The sequence below is a fragment of the Nasonia vitripennis genome, chromosome 3 (genome assembly GCF_009193385.2).
Source record: "Nasonia vitripennis strain AsymCx chromosome 3, Nvit_psr_1.1, whole genome shotgun sequence".
NCBI classification, from domain to species: domain Eukaryota; kingdom Metazoa; phylum Arthropoda; class Insecta; order Hymenoptera; family Pteromalidae; genus Nasonia; species Nasonia vitripennis.
This window is the reverse complement of record NC_045759.1, coordinates 23313964-23328595: the sequence shown is the minus strand read 5'-3', so window position 1 is coordinate 23328595 and position 14632 is coordinate 23313964. Positions and strand designations below refer to the sequence as shown.

Here is a 14632-nt window from a genome sequence, read left to right as displayed (position 1 = left end):
TCCTGAAGGTGGTTGAACATCATTGAAAACGACAGAATGCATTTAAAAGGAATTTATTGACCATATATACGCGTTTAACAATAGTTTTACGAGTAAAGGCGACATGATTTCATCGTTAACAGTTCGTTTCAGCCATTGAATATCAACAATTCACTGTTTATGCCGATTAAAAATTTAACGTCAATACTATATGCAATACAGTAAAATCGTCTAAATACAAACGCGTTCTCATATAAGACACTAAGAACATTGTTACATTTGATTTATGACTATTTGTACTTGTTTTAAGAATATAATAGTGTACCTGCGTGTACAGGTAGCCTGTGTAAATTTACTGTAAAATCGGTAAGTCTGGTTTCTATAGCCATTCGGTATACCGGAACTGCGGAAGATTTCAATTTGAATTGTTTCAATTCACTTTCGTTGCGGAATGTATAGTTATACAGTAACAGTATGATAAGCCCCTAAGGAAATGTAAATTCTTAGAAACTCGAGCGCGACTATCGTGTGTATAAAAAAAGCGAGAACTTACAGCTATGTACGGAATCACTCGCTATTCGTATAAATTACCTTCCTATTTGGCGTTCGGTAAGTCCTGGATGGAAGATTTCATAGAAAACTAGTCGCAATAAGTGCATAAGTACAACAACTATAGTTCATTTGATTCGATCCAAAAAAGAAGTCACACAATTAAGTTCATTTAATAAAACTAAGATAAAAAATCTATAAGATTCAATCATTAAATCTAGGAAATAAAACAAACAAATTTAGAACCTCAGCCGTAACAGTTCTAACAAAATCAGTCGATTTTCAACATCGTTTTGGATGAAATCTCCGAATTAGGAAAGCAGGTCTTCCTGCACCTTTATTGCTTGTGGTTATAGTGAAATTTGTTCTGTTTCCTTTTGTTCCGAAGAGACATATCGGAACATGACTAGTGCTCTGATTCGGATAAGTTTTAAGTACATACATTGCTATTATTTTATCACATACTCTGGTAGGCCCATAATATCTTATAGAATAAGGTAATAATATGACGCATAATAAAGTGCGTCAGGCACGAGGTGTAGCGCTTCTCATCTTTGCACTTTGGAGCTTACTAGAAGTCTAAAAAGAATATCGAAATTGGATGAGATCGCATTATAAAACTAGGGAATGTGGGAAAATTTTCATGGCAACGTAATCGTCCAATACCTGCGAAAAATAAATTGATCAATTTTCATGTAATCGCTATTGCTAAACAGAATGTATCGATATATTCACGTGAATTCTTACTTCTTTCAGGGTCTCTTTTGTCATTTTGGGATAGTTGTAAGTGAAGTCAGTACTCTGAGACAATTTTCCTGGGTATAGATATAAATGTTGATTGTGAAGTAGCTCCTGATCTATATAAGGTGAAAGTGGACTGTTCTCTACACCATCTTTATTGCATGCCTCTGCCCAAGGTCCCATATGTTTGTCATTGATTTCCTCAACGACTGTATTCATATCCATCTGTAAATTTAACGACAAAGTTGATTTTTTTATCGCATTTCATGGCGTACTTGCTTGAAAATTATAATAAATTAAAGCCGGACTGTACCTTTGCTATGGATGATAGTGCTGTACCCCAATAATCATGATTTATGTTAAAAAGTTCAGACACAATAGCACTTATAGAACCTTGGGTGGAATTTCCTTCGTCAACAAGATTGTATATTTGTCCAACGGTTTCCGGCTTTGTAGCCACGTGCCAAATAGCGCGAGCCATGTCTCTCACGTGAACTGTGTTCATCCGCAGTTCAGGACCCCAAAGTAACTTCATCATTTCACCCAAGTGTTTGTATACAGCTCCAATGACTAGGCGGGGAGCTAAAATGCAAAAGAAAAGAGTAAAAATTGTAAATATGATAGAAATTAAAATATTATTCATATCTTGAATTGATTCGTGTACCTAGGCCAGTTCTGTCACCAATGCCATACACAATAGCAGGCCTGAGAATAGTATACTTTAGGCCAGGAATATTTTTTAGGTCATTCTCAACTTGGAGTTTATGCTTGGCAACATAGGTCCATGGTTCAGCTGCAGTATCTTCTTTGAGAGGCATCTAGAAATGTAAAGCGATAAAATAACCAATTAGGTCAATAAATTTGTGTTCCAATGAAAATACACACTACCAAATACAAACCTTCTCAGAGGAAGAAAAATTTCCAGAAGAAATTTCAACATAGTGTTCGACTCCAATTTTGGCAGCATGCTGTGCGCAGTTCATGCTTAATTTATAGATTCCTTCCTTGTAAACAGGATCAGTTTGTCCACTTTTGGTTTCCCCAGCACAGTTGAATACATAACTTATTGGGGTATCCGAGGAAAATGCATTCTGACACGAAACTAGCAGAACAAAAAGAAATATCAAAGTTAATATAGTCGCATATAGTCATCCCAATTTTCATTCAACTATTTATAGATGTTACCAGGATTGATGAGATTGGCACTTCTAAATTCTATCAAAGGATTCTCAAAAATTTTTTGATGCTTAGCATTGAGCCAGGCAGTTTGAGGTGGTACTTTGTCCACTACCCTCAGGTAAGAAACGAGTTCATTTTCAATTAAGTACTCCACCACATTGCGTCCTATGAAGCCACAGCCTGAAAAATAAAGACAATAGTCAAGCAACTCTATGCGCATAATTAAATTTATTGCAATTCAATCAATGGATGATTCATGCCCATCGATTCGATCAATCTCTGTCGCAGTCACATAGCTGAATAATCGAGGCCAATTATTTCACTCCAAAAAAAGAAAGAAAAAAAAAACAAAATCACTGTCACCTAAAAAAAAGTTCATCGAGTTAACGTCCGTTTTCCGATCGTATTTCTAAATATAAACCGTGGCACAGTGATAAGAATTCCGGAGCACCGCCGCACGCACACACTGCATAACGGCTGCGTACTTGCTCCAAAATAAAATTCAACAAAACAACCGGAAGGAAGGCTGATGCACCATCACAAAAATATACATCTCTCAACTCACCTCCGAGCACTATGACTCCGGGTTTTCCGTTAGGCACTTTGTCGTTTGCCATTTCTATCGAATTCCGCTGCACACGCGACCGTCGAAAATTCCACACTAGCCGCTCTTACTGCTCTTAGCTGTCTCTCTCTCTCTCTCTCTCTCTTTCCGTGTGCAGAGAACTGCTCGCGCGAACTGTCCTTCCTACCTCTCTTTCTCTCTCTCCTCTTCAACGTTCGCCTTCTTCGTTTTCCTTTCGCGGGGTGTAGCTGAGCAGCACACGTATGAATTACGCACACACACCGGCACACCAGAACATCCTCCTACTACTGTTATAATAAAAGTATAAAGTATACCGATGCGCTGCTGCGCGAGGAGTGTGCGAGTATATTATTCTGCTCGTCGGCGGCGCAGGACATGCGTCACGCGCGCACAAAGTCGAGGGAGCGAGTAAGAGTAGATTCGACGAGTGTCTGCTGCTTCAACGTTTCTTTCTTTCCTCTCTGGTGTAATATGCGGGGTATTTTAATACAGTTGTGAAAAAAATGTACACACAGTCTTGAACTGCTCAGCTGCGAGTGTACGTACGTGACAGTAGCTCCGCGTGCGTACGTTGACAAGTGGCAGCCACTTTATCAACCCTTGATAAGAGATAATAGACTTCGCGCGCGCATATGTAAGAGGAAGACACGAGTCGCTCTCTCAGCGCGCCGGCGAACCGCATAACCAGCCCGCTGATGCATCTGCACTGCACAGTCGTGGTTAATTTTTTTTCTCGTCCGCGACTGAAACGCGCGACTCTCTTTTAGCATTGATATTTGCTCTAGTCTACTTTTTATCTGTTATACCTATAGGTACTATACTATAAGATGAGATGAACGAGCACTGCGAGTACACATATATTGTTGTAAAGATTTGAAAATAAATGTAGGTTTTAGTCGCGGCTTTGAAAAACATTTAGCGATATTTAGGACTATAATAAATATAATGTAATAATCTATTGAACAATTCGATAAAACCAATCAATACAATGTATGATTGGAAAAGTAGACGAGGAATAAGTAGAAGCAGACAATTTTCATGTAGAACCTAAATTCTAGTCGGACTTATATGTTCTGCAAGCTAATCTTCCGTACGGCTACTGTAACTACTGATTTATACCATTTTTTCATAAAATACCTACATCTCATTAAAGAAAAGCAAATAAGAATCCACCCGCGATATGCTTATACCTAAAACTCGAAAGCCATCAGAATTGCACGAACTTTTCGCGAAAAAGCTCGCATCATCGCACCGAAAGCTGTATATTTATGCATGATGCAGCTTCGAAAAATTGGTCAAGGTTGAGCACCACTGGCCGGCCAAACCTAACCTGCGCGCGGCGCGATATTTATGTAACTTGGCCTGCTCTCGCGCCGATGAAGGGCAGCTGATCCTCCGCTGCACCCCGTGATCCTCTACTTGATCGCTCGTGTTCTGCATGTGCGACGACGACCTCGACTCTCGCCGAGCTACCTGAACAGCTTCGCAGGTGAGTGATTCGAACCAGTTCTTTATCTTACGTACCTATACTTATCAAAGTCGTTCGATAATCAAAGGACAGTCGTCGTTTTGTCGTTTTTCGTGTCACACGCACACTACTGTCACACACGTCTAATCGCGATGTCACCCTTCCAACAGGTTACGGCTCTGGATCCCCTAAGTAAATTAGCCTAGTTTTTTCATATCGACGAGCAATGGGCTCGAGCCAGAGCGCCCGCAAGCTGACGATCGTCAACGAGGAGGACGACGTCAATGTCATCAGGATTTCGGACGCCGTCGCCAAGAGGCTGGCCCAGAGCGCTGAGGCTGCCAACGAAAAACCAGCTGCCGCTGCTGCTGTGACGAGGGAAGCGGTCAGGGCTCCTGCACACGAACCCACGTCTGCTGCGGTGCCTGCCAGGAATGCAGCTGCCATGCAGGAGCTGTCCGATGCCTACTATCCAAACTTCACAATATCTGCTCTGGAGATGCAGCAGCAGAAGGAGAGGGAACTCGCTGATCAGGAGGCCTACTGGCAGAGACGCCTGCAGAACCTCGAGAGGACGCATGAAAAAATCAATCGAGCTATCGATGAAGAGTACAAGAAGGCTCTCACGATCTTTGACGACAGTAGAGGTACTGGAATCCATAGTGTTGGATTTAGTGGAACGATTGATAGGCTGGGCAAAGTTTTTGTTTGTTTAATCTTGGCTGTTGAATTGTAAAATCTGCCCTACAGGCTTAACTATGATGTTTTAAGTCAGAATCAAACAAAACATTCCAAGCTGTGTGCAACAATTACATTGGTTTTTTTTTATTGAACGTGATGACTTTATTTTTCATATGATCAACATCTGATTGCAGTGATCAAAGTCCAGGATGCAGTGAAGCCATGCAATGTGAACAGGCAAAAAGTCTTAAAATGCTACCAGGATAATCCAAAGGAAACACTGCGATGCGCCGATCTGGTGGAACAATTTTCAAACTGCGTGGATCAACGCCGAGCACAGCTGATGCGATGCAATTAATACCTGCCAGCTAGTGTTGAAAAGAGAAAAATGTAAAAAAAAATTTGTTTTGCTCACCAGGAAATACATAACTCCTAGTTGTTGGTAATTTACAATAATTTATGACTTTGTGGAATATTTTGAAAGATGGTGTATGACATGTGTGAATGCGAGTTCCAGCAACTGTATAATAAATAAACCAAGTTTGACGGTTGTGTTATTTCAAATCTCCACAGGGATTGGTCAAGAGAAAGCTTATGGACTTTGAATTCGTCGGGGTCCTTAGAATATTTTTATTAAATAAAATATTACAAATGGAAAAATGAATTACATAGTTTAATGTTTTATTTACCCTATAAAATTTACTTCTTATGTTTAGTAAACTTAAATCACCCTACAATATCATTCAACTTCCCTTATTTACGTAGATTGTTCAAAAATATAATGCATTTTTGCACAATTTTTTTTTAACCATTTTTACACATTGTATATAGTTTTCTAAGTTTTGTACCAAGCATATCATTTAAAACTACAGTAAATCACGCAATAGTTAAGACAACAAAATTATAAGCAAATGAAATTTTTTTTTTGTAATGAATTGTAAGTGTCAAGTTTATTTATTTTTAAGTTTATTTAAAGGTAGATTTAAAAAGACTATTAACTGATAGACTATATTCATAGGTTGATGAAAAACTTGTAACTCAATAAATTAAGATAAAATTAAGGAGGGCCAAATAAACTTTTTCTGTTTCTAGAGAAAATATGAATGCACACATTTTCGAGAATAGCAGTATTGATTAAAGATTATAATCATTAGGCCCTCCTCAAATTTATAACAATTTTTATACAAAATTTAATATAATTATCAGATTCAAATTAACAACTGAACTTAATCACCTGTTACAAAAAAACTTTTCAACATTGTAAAACACCTTAATTCAATATAAAACAAACTCTCCTGTAAATAAAGCTTGATATTTCCAAAGTACTGTTTGGAAGGAAGAAATTGTTCAGTCGCTCTTCTTGTCTCCTCCAGCAGATAACAGTTTAGAGTGCTCTTCATTTAATCGGTCATACTCTTTAGCCAAAGACTCTGCCTGTGATTTTACTGCAGCTTTATCTTTCTTCTCCTTTTCCAGTTCACTCTCTAACTCCTTCAATTTAGCCTTCAGCTCAGTCACAGCTTTGTCATGTACTTCATTTGTGTCATTCTGAGCACTTTCTCCAGATTTTTGCAGAAGGTTTCTTGCTGCTGATGTAGCAGATTGAGCCTGCTTCATTGAAGCTTCACTTTGGGCGATAAGAGTAGCTTGAGCTGAGATGAGAGTAACCAGTCTACGAATCACAAGACTCAAAAATAGTGCAAATCCAGAGATGTAGAAGTTTCTCTGAGCGCGAAACAGCCTCATGTTGCCTAAGACAAAAAAGATTTTCATTTCATCAAGAGAAATGTGTGTATTTTTTTACTAATAAATTATATCAGAGATCAAAGTTATATCTAAAACTGCTTATCAAATTTTTATCAAACAACACATTTCTAATTTTATGCAGTTGATTACATACATCATTTTTCAACGAAGTTGATTAGCAATTTTAAACTACTGCAAACATGAAATACCTTGCATTTCAGTATCCAAGTGCGAGTGTGCATGCTCAGTAACTTCATGGCTTGAGTACTTTCTGATCTCACGAATAGCATCCAACAGGAATAGAACAAGTATCGCCAGCAGAACCAAAAAGTACATAGAAGCTTGTGCCGATAGACTTTGCAAGAATCTTGATTTGAAAAACCTCTGCCATCTCTGTGGCGAGGCTATCGGCAGAACCAAGAGGAGTACCACAGCAATCTCCGCGTAGAGGAAGGTGGCAATCAGCGTCCACTGTAAACTCATGTTGCTGCTTTTGTTCGTACGTACTTAACCAATTCTGAAACACAGAAGCCGCAAAAAATTGATTTAAATTCCCTCTAGTTTTAAGGTATTCATAATTCAGCAGTAGGCGAAATGAATATTTATACCGGCTATATACGTCGCGTGAAAATTGCCTTTGGAAACGACGAGAATCTTTTTTGCAAGATTGCAGGATGCGTATGACCGGGATTTTTTTTTTTTTGACTTTCACGGTGGTGAACCAGAATGAAATCAACTACATACCAGGATATATATCTGCGCTGTACTCGAACAACGGTAAAAATATGCACTGCTATACTTAGCTGCAGCGACTTCGAGAGAAATACTCGAAGAAGAGGAATAAAAGAAGAGGAGCAGTGGAGTTTACTTACTTGCACAGGTGCTGACGACGATTTTGTGCGGCTAGGCCCAGGTGTAGATCCAACAGTCTAACCGAGCGAGTTCAAAGTTCGAGTGGAGGGGGAGAGACATACGTGTATGTTTATATATATAGGTACGCACAGCGGGAATGACAAAATCTTATAAATACATTCTCTGCGCTTCGCCGAAAGAAGAGCTGATCGCGATGTGTTTTGACGTCATCCATGAATAGACAAGTCGGACAGACCTTACGCAGCTCTTTGCGATTGGCGCTCGTCATTGTTCATTTTTTCTTTTTTCCCGCCATTGTCGCGATTTAATATTATATATTTATCGCGGGATGATTCACATTTTATGTGTATGTACCTATAATGTGCGAGGATATGGATACGCTCGTGTGCGATGATGATATTCTTCTTGATATTGTATAACTTGGGTCAATTCGCTGTTTATAAGTAACATTTTACGACAATGCTTTAATTGATGGCATGAGTTATATTTATTTATCATGAACGGTTAATATATATGTTATTAAAATTAATCGATTATCTACTGGTTTGCAAATCATTATGCTACTTACCACTATCGTTCTTACGTCCTTCTCTGCACTTCTCGACTTTTCGATCTGAATGAAATTGTGCAATTTGATATATTGCAGTTAAAAAAAACTTCATTGGGTATTGTCCAACACGGCAATAATTACAGCAAAATCACCCGCACTAGTATTGTAAAACAAAAGAAAAAAAAATTATTTATAAATTTCGATTATTGAATACGCGAGTATGCAGACAGTACGAAAAGATTACCCGCACAGCCCTAGCTCACCCGAAACCAGAAATTATTTACCTTTTTTTGCCGAAACTGTTTACTGTTACTGCAGTTATTAAAAAAGTGATACTTTTGTCCCGCCAGGTTGGTACTGGTCGAACTCGCGGCATCAGCAGCGCCACGACCGCGAACGTGAACGCACTGGAAACACGGATTTTGACGCGCGGGCGCGGATCGACACTGCACCAGATGATGCTTGTTTTGTTTGGCGAGTAGATAGAGAACGTTTGTGGCGCCAATAATTCGTTGGCTAAAGTAACAATAGTTTTCTCGCGTTTTATGGTCGGCTCGCGATAAACATGCCGGCCTTTCTTAAGCACATCGAGGTGGACAATTTCAAGTCCTACAAGGGTAGGCTAACTATTGGACCTCTGAAATCCTTCACCGCGGTAATCGGTCCCAATGGCTCCGGTAGGTTATATTTTCGTTTGCCTCCACTTTGCAGGCAGCCTCATCGTGTAATTCAGTTCTTAACTGAATTGGGCTTATTGTGCAGGTAAATCGAATTTCATGGACGCCATCAGCTTTGTCATGGGCGAGAAGACCAGCAGTCTTCGAGTCAAGCGGTTCAATGAACTCATTCATGGAGCATCGATTGGACAGCCCGTTGCCCGCAGGTAAGTTGCAGATGCTTGTTAGCGTTTGTGTTGCACATTTCTCTTACAATTTTTACCCAACTCTGAAAGAATTCGCTGTTTTAATTGATAATCTTACTTTGTGCTTGTTTAGTGCATCGGTGACAGCAGTCTTTGAATTAGAAGATGGCACGGAAAAGAGCTTTATGCGCTCGGTTCATGGCTCTTCTTCTGAGCATCGTATTAACGGGGGTGTGAGTATTGCATGCTTTTGCTTATTATTCTTATACAATGTTGATGACTAATTATGAAATTTGCGTAGGTTGTCACAAGTCAAGTTTATTTGAACGAGCTAGAACAGTTGGGAATCAATGTCAAGGCAAAAAATTTTTTGGTATTCCAAGGTGCGGTTGAATCCATAGCTATGAAGAACCCAAAGGAAAGGACTGCGCTTTTTGAAGAAATCAGTAATTCCGGGGCTTTAAAGGCTGAATATGAGCGTTTGAAAGCTGAAATGTTGAGAGCTGAGGAAGAAACGCAGTTCTCTTATCAAAAGAAGAAGGGTATCGCAGCAGAGAGGAAAGAAGCCAAACTTGAGAAGGAAGAGGCAGAGAAATACCAACGTTTGAAAGAAGAGTATGTGGAAAAACAAGTGGAACTCCAACTTTTCCGTTTGTTCCACAATGAAAAGGAAATAGAAAATCTCGAGGTGTCTTTGAAGAAAAAGCAGCATGATATAGAAAAAATTGAAAAGAAACGCGAAAAAGCTGAAGATGTGCTTAAAGAGAAGAAAAAAGAGTCTGGAAAATTAGGACGTGACTTGGCAAAGATCGAGCAGGATATCAGAGAAGTTGAGGTTGAGATTACAAAGAAGAGACCAGCATTCATTAAAGCCAAGGAACGTGTTGCTCACATGCAAAAGAAATGTGAATCCGCTAAAAAATCACTGGCACAGGCCCGTGTTGCTGATGAGGCTCACAAAAAAGATATTAATGAGCTATTAGAGGAACTCCGTCAAGTTGAAGAAGCCAAAGCTACTTATGAAGCCTCAATTGCCGCACAATCACAATCGCAAGGTCGTGATGTTCAGCTAGAGGATGAACAAGTGAGTTTGTCTACAATACAATGATATGAAAGTTTAAAGAGTTATGTCTTTTCATTCATGAATTTAAAATTTTTTTGCAGGTTCGAGAATACAATAGATTAAAAGAAGAAGCTGGAAAGCAGTCTGCAAGATACACTCAAATGCTTGATTCAATTAACAGAGAGCAAAAATCTGATCAAGATAGATTGGACAATGAAGGTCGCAAAAAGACTGACATAGAGAACAAGATTAAGCAGAAAGAACATATGCTTGAAGACGCTACAAAGCGTATTGAAAAACTGGAGGAGCATATCCGCACGTCAGAAGCTGCCCTGGAAGATCAGAAAAAGCTGCGGCAAGATTTGCAAAGCGACGTCGGAACTTCGAAAGATAGGATTCAGGAATTGCAGCGCGAATTAGAAAATATTTCAGAGCAGTTGGGAGATGCTAAAGTTGACAAGCATGAAGTATCTAGAACAAAGAAGAAGACAGAGATCGTTGAAAACTTCAAAAGGCTCTTCCCTGGAGTGGTACGCCATGAAAAATATTTGTATACTTTTATAGTCCATAGTTTATAGTTATATAAAAAATAGTTTTCATTTTCCTGTTCTTTTTAGTATGATCGGATGTACAACATGTGCGAACCGATTCATAAAAGATACAACGTCGCTATTACGAAAGTGCTTGGAAAGTATATGGAAGCTATTGTTGTTGATACAGAAAAAACTGCTAGACAGTGTATCCAATATCTGAAGGAACAGTATCTTGAACCAGAGACATTTTTACCATTGGACTATATTCAAGCAAAGCCATTAAAAGAGCGTCTTAGGTAAATTGTATTTTAGAAACGCTTTAGACATGCTTGCAATTTCGAAAACGACGTAAAATATCTATTTTTGCAGAAATATTCAAGAGCCAAAAAACGTGAAATTGTTGTACGACGTGTTACGCTTTTCTCCTAAGGATATTGATCGTGCAGTTTTATTCGCAACAAATAATGCTTTGGTTTGCGAAACTCCCGAAGATGCAAATAAGGTGGCTTATGAAATGGATAAAAAAGCAAGATATGATGTAAGTCTTATAAATGTTAAAAAATATGAATCAATTTAAGCAGTACGCGATTATTTACCGATCAAATTCTTTCAGTGTGTTGCTCTTGACGGAACATTTTATCAAAAAGCTGGTATTATTTCTGGAGGTAGTTTAGACTTGGCAAAGAAAGCTAAACGATGGGACGAGAAGCAAATGTCTCAATTGAAAGCACAAAAGGTATATATTACTTCACGTATAATAGTATACAACAAATTGATTGAGTAAATTCTTATGACTAACATTTTTTAGGAAAAATTAACAGAAGAACTCAGAGAAGCGCTGAAAAAATCTCGCAAAGAATCTGAACTGAATACCATCGAATCACAGATTCGTGGATTAGAAACCCGGCTAAAATACAACAAGAGCGATTTAGCTGCTACGGTAATGTTTATATTAAAGTACAATTTAATATTTATTATATGATTTTTCTTTAACGAAACTTTGATTTTTAGAAAAAACAAATCGCTGAATTAAAAGCTGAATTAGAGAAACTGCAGAGCGAACTCGACAAATTTGGGGTAAGATACGTCTACCGAAAATTTATATAAATCGGTAATTACATTTTACAAAGGTATTAAAATTTAATTTCTTTTTACTTTAGCCAACGATATCGGCTATAGAGAAAACTATGGCAGAACGTGATCAGGAAATCCAAAACATCAAAGAAAAGATGAACAATGTCGAAGATGACGTATTCGCTAGTTTCTGTGAATCAATCGGAATTTCGAATATCCGTCAGTACGAAGAGCGAGAGCTTAGGTATATTTTATACTTTCAATAGATTTTATAATACCTGAAAGTTTTTTTATACCTCTATCTTGATCCATTTTTATTATTACCTGCACAGGTCACAAGAGGAAAGAGCTAAGAAAAGAATGGAGTTCGAAAACCAGTGCAATCGTATACAAAATCAGCTGGACTTTGAAAAGCAAAGGGACACAGAAAGTATGTTATTTTTTCTTCGCGCTTATTAATACTGCAACAAATATAAAATCTAAACTTTTTAAACAGGTAACGTCTTGAGGTGGGAGCGTGCAGTTCAAGATGCCGAGGATAAATTGGAGTCGGCCAAGCAGACTGAGAAAAATCAAAAGGGTGAAATCGAGAATGATGAGAAACAGATGGAGCAGTTGAAATCAACCAGAAGTGCAAAGAAGATGGAAGTGGACCAAAAAGATGAAGAGATCGGTAAATGTAGGCGTGAAGTCGGTGCTATTGCCAAGGACGTTCAAGCAGCTAACAAGCAGCTCAACTCTATTGAAAACAAAATCGAGCAACGCAAAAGTGAACGGCACGCAATTTTGATGCACTGCAAAGTGAGTACTACTTCATGTATTTATATTTTTAGAAATAAAATACTTTTATATATTAACAAATCTGCTGTTTATACAGATGGAGGACATCGGCATTCCAATGCTTCACGGAAACATGGAAGACATCGCTGGTGATATGAGCTCCGTTGCCAGTGAGTCGAACAATGAAAGTGTCAGCACGCAGAAACAATATGAAAGGGAGAGTCGCATAACGATAGACTATTCGTCACTACCAGAAAACCTCAAAGATGTTGACGAAGATGACCTAAAGAAGCAGACAGACAAATTAACGAAAGTGATAAATGAACTGCAGAATACGATTCAGCGCATCCAGGCGCCCAACATGAAGGCGATTCAGAAGCTATATCTGGCCAAGGAGAAGCTCCAAGAGACGAATGAGGAGTTTGAGCAGTTGCGCAAGAAAGCCAAGAAGGCGAAGACGCAATTCGAGAAAGTAAAGAAGGAGAGATATGATAGGTTTACGACCTGCTTCGAACACGTCTCTAACGAGATCGACCCAATTTACAAGGTAAATAAAGTGCTACAATCTCAGTCACAGTTAATAAAGATTAAACGTTTTTTAAGTCGCAACGCTGAGAAATAGCAATTAGTTAACTCCTTGTGCTTTGTCTATATTAAAGAAACATTTTCCTTTGCAGAGTTTGGCTAAAAATCAATCTGCTCAAGCTTTTCTTGGTCCGGAAAATCCTGAAGAACCCTATCTGGATGGTATAAATTACAATTGCGTTGCACCCGGAAAAAGATTCCAACCGATGTCCAATCTTTCCGGAGGTGAAAAGACTGTAGCAGCTCTTGCTCTGTTATTTGCAATTCACAGGTGGGACTCAAATTTATTTTGCGCTATGTATTTTATTAAAATCCATTCTAACTTTACTGTATGTTTTGCAGTTATCAACCAGCACCGTTTTTCGTACTTGACGAAATCGACGCTGCCTTGGATAACACGAATATTGGGAAAGTTGCTAGTTACATCAGAGACAAGACAAATTCCTTACAAACTATAGTCATATCATTGAAAGAAGAATTTTACTCCCATGCAGATGCACTTATAGGAATTTGCCCTGATGTAAGTATTAAGCGTTTGTTTGTTTTTTTTTTAATATAATTCACAGTGGAAAGATCTAACCATATATTTTTCTTTGCAGGTAGGAGAATGCTTGGAAAGTAAAGTTTTGACATTAGATTTAACAACATTCCCTACGCACGTTAGCTAATCTGTAAATATTTACGTAAGATCCTTTGATATTCTTTTCTACATGTCGGACTTGAAAAGTTACAATATCGACAGTGCGATTCATATGTAAGTAAAATGCTGATAAAAATGGTTTTAGTAGTTATGGCAAAACCTGAAAAAAATTTAAGAATATCCAAATAAGGACAAGAATTATTTAAAAATTTGCTAATTTATTTTTACATAAATACGATAATGCGTTTACGCTGTGACTTACATAGAAGTGCGCTCTCATGAGTGGTCTTAACTTTCGAAGCCCTGAAACTTAAATTACGTCTACGGCCCGTTTTGATACCAAATCACTTCAACTCAATTTTTTTAAAACACTTCGAAGCGAAAATATAAATCTCAAAGGTAAATCATGCAAATATTCTTGTAAACATTTTTAATCAAAAAAACGAAGATTTATCTGTTTGAAAATGATTATGTATGCTATAAAATTATTTATAATTTATAATTTTCTCTGTATTAGTGTAAAAAAATTACGATAGCGATCTATATTGACATTATGCGAAACTGTAAGAAATGCAGATAGTTTGAAAATTCACGAAAGATGCACGTGAACTTACTTTTTTCATATTGTTAAAGATACAAATAAAAAATAGTTCTAAAACTATACTCCGAACGCCTTTACTTATTCCGAACGCCCACCATTCACTAATGTCCTTATCACATTTACCTCACATCACAGATTATAA

At 38.0% G+C, this 14632-nt stretch overlaps 4 protein-coding genes across 15 annotated transcripts; 2 read left to right on the top strand and 2 right to left on the bottom strand.

Moving 5' to 3' along the window:
• Positions 1 to 37: 37 nt before the first annotated feature.
• LOC100120150 lies at positions 38 to 3716 on the bottom strand. 2 transcript variants are annotated; one of them, XM_031927411.2, is made up of 7 exons: positions 3014 to 3716; positions 2455 to 2628; positions 2169 to 2371; positions 1934 to 2087; positions 1583 to 1851; positions 1276 to 1494; positions 38 to 1194 (listed from the first exon to the last, which is right to left on the bottom strand). In XM_031927411.2, exons 1-7 carry the CDS (start codon positions 3063 to 3065, stop codon positions 1141 to 1143), a joined length of 1125 nt encoding a protein of 374 aa, XP_031783271.1. In that variant the 5' UTR covers positions 3066 to 3716; the 3' UTR covers positions 38 to 1140. The 2 variants fall into 2 exon arrangements, with proteins under 2 accessions (XP_031783271.1, XP_031783272.1); XM_031927412.2 differs by lacking the exon at positions 3014 to 3716 and adding an exon at positions 2812 to 2932 and having other exon boundaries at positions 53 to 1194.
• Positions 3430 to 5847, top strand: LOC100116843 (MICOS complex subunit mic25a). 4 transcript variants are annotated; one of them, XR_004344756.1, is made up of 4 exons: positions 4356 to 4523; positions 4709 to 5149; positions 5378 to 5625; positions 5757 to 5847. XR_004344756.1 is itself a non-coding variant. In XM_008208025.4 (3 exons), the coding sequence occupies exons 2-3, from the start codon at positions 4729 to 4731 to the stop codon at positions 5539 to 5541; spliced, it is 585 nt and encodes a 194-aa protein (XP_008206247.1). In that variant the 5' UTR covers positions 3430 to 4523; positions 4673 to 4728; the 3' UTR covers positions 5542 to 5847. The 4 variants fall into 4 exon arrangements, 2 of the variants coding, with proteins under 2 accessions (XP_008206247.1, XP_031783273.1); XR_512209.4 differs by having other exon boundaries at positions 4358 to 4523; positions 4673 to 5149; XM_008208025.4 differs by having other exon boundaries at positions 3430 to 4523; positions 4673 to 5149; positions 5378 to 5847.
• On the bottom strand, positions 5790 to 8802 carry LOC100116814 (B-cell receptor-associated protein 31). Of its 7 annotated transcripts, none has more exons than XM_008208028.4 (4): positions 8637 to 8802; positions 8371 to 8509; positions 7139 to 7446; positions 5790 to 6934 (listed from the first exon to the last, which is right to left on the bottom strand). In XM_008208028.4, the coding sequence occupies exons 3-4, from the start codon at positions 7410 to 7412 to the stop codon at positions 6531 to 6533; spliced, it is 678 nt and encodes a 225-aa protein (XP_008206250.1). In that variant the 5' UTR covers positions 7413 to 7446; positions 8371 to 8509; positions 8637 to 8802; the 3' UTR covers positions 5790 to 6530. The 7 variants fall into 7 exon arrangements, with proteins under 7 accessions (XP_008206250.1, XP_032454153.1, XP_032454156.1 ...); XM_032598262.1 differs by having other exon boundaries at positions 7802 to 8509; positions 8637 to 8750; XM_032598265.1 differs by having other exon boundaries at positions 8597 to 8680.
• On the top strand, positions 7770 to 14549 carry Smc1a (structural maintenance of chromosomes 1A). Of its 2 annotated transcripts, XM_032597723.1 has the most exons (18): positions 7770 to 7923; positions 8703 to 9029; positions 9115 to 9235; positions 9348 to 9447; positions 9516 to 10298; positions 10379 to 10807; positions 10895 to 11106; positions 11180 to 11348; positions 11424 to 11546; positions 11619 to 11750; positions 11822 to 11887; positions 11971 to 12128; positions 12217 to 12314; positions 12381 to 12685; positions 12762 to 13211; positions 13342 to 13520; positions 13592 to 13769; positions 13849 to 14536. In XM_032597723.1, exons 2-18 carry the CDS (start codon positions 8918 to 8920, stop codon positions 13915 to 13917), a joined length of 3684 nt encoding a protein of 1227 aa, XP_032453614.1. In that variant the 5' UTR covers positions 7770 to 7923; positions 8703 to 8917; the 3' UTR covers positions 13918 to 14536.
• The last annotated feature ends 83 nt before the right edge of the window (positions 14550 to 14632 follow it).

Excerpts from the sequence above, each read along its gene's own strand:
- LOC100116843 (XM_008208025.4), top strand. The coding sequence starts at position 4,729 with ATGGGCTCGAGCCAGAGCGCCCGCAAGCTGACGATCGTCAACGAGGAG. Across the intron at positions 5,150-5,377 it reads GATCTTTGACGACAGTAGAG|TGATCAAAGTCCAGGATGCA; the intron begins GTACTGGAATCC and ends ATCTGATTGCAG.
- LOC100116814 (XM_008208028.4), bottom strand. The coding sequence starts at position 7,412 with ATGAGTTTACAGTGGACGCTGATTGCCACCTTCCTCTACGCGGAGATT. Across the intron at positions 6,935-7,138 it reads CTTGGATACTGAAATGCAAG|GCAACATGAGGCTGTTTCGC; the intron begins GTATTTCATGTT and ends TTTTTGTCTTAG.
- LOC100120150 (XM_031927411.2), bottom strand. The coding sequence starts at position 3,065 with ATGGCAAACGACAAAGTGCCTAACGGAAAACCCGGAGTCATAGTGCTC. Across the intron at positions 2,629-3,013 it reads CGGAGTCATAGTGCTCGGAG|GCTGTGGCTTCATAGGACGC; the intron begins GTGAGTTGAGAG and ends TTTATTTTTCAG. Across the intron at positions 1,495-1,582 it reads CACTATCATCCATAGCAAAG|ATGGATATGAATACAGTCGT; the intron begins GTACAGTCCGGC and ends TTAAATTTACAG.
- Smc1a (XM_032597723.1), top strand. The coding sequence starts at position 8,918 with ATGCCGGCCTTTCTTAAGCACATCGAGGTGGACAATTTCAAGTCCTAC. Across the intron at positions 11,349-11,423 it reads ATAAAAAAGCAAGATATGAT|TGTGTTGCTCTTGACGGAAC; the intron begins GTAAGTCTTATA and ends AAATTCTTTCAG. Across the intron at positions 13,521-13,591 it reads CTGTTATTTGCAATTCACAG|TTATCAACCAGCACCGTTTT; the intron begins GTGGGACTCAAA and ends TATGTTTTGCAG.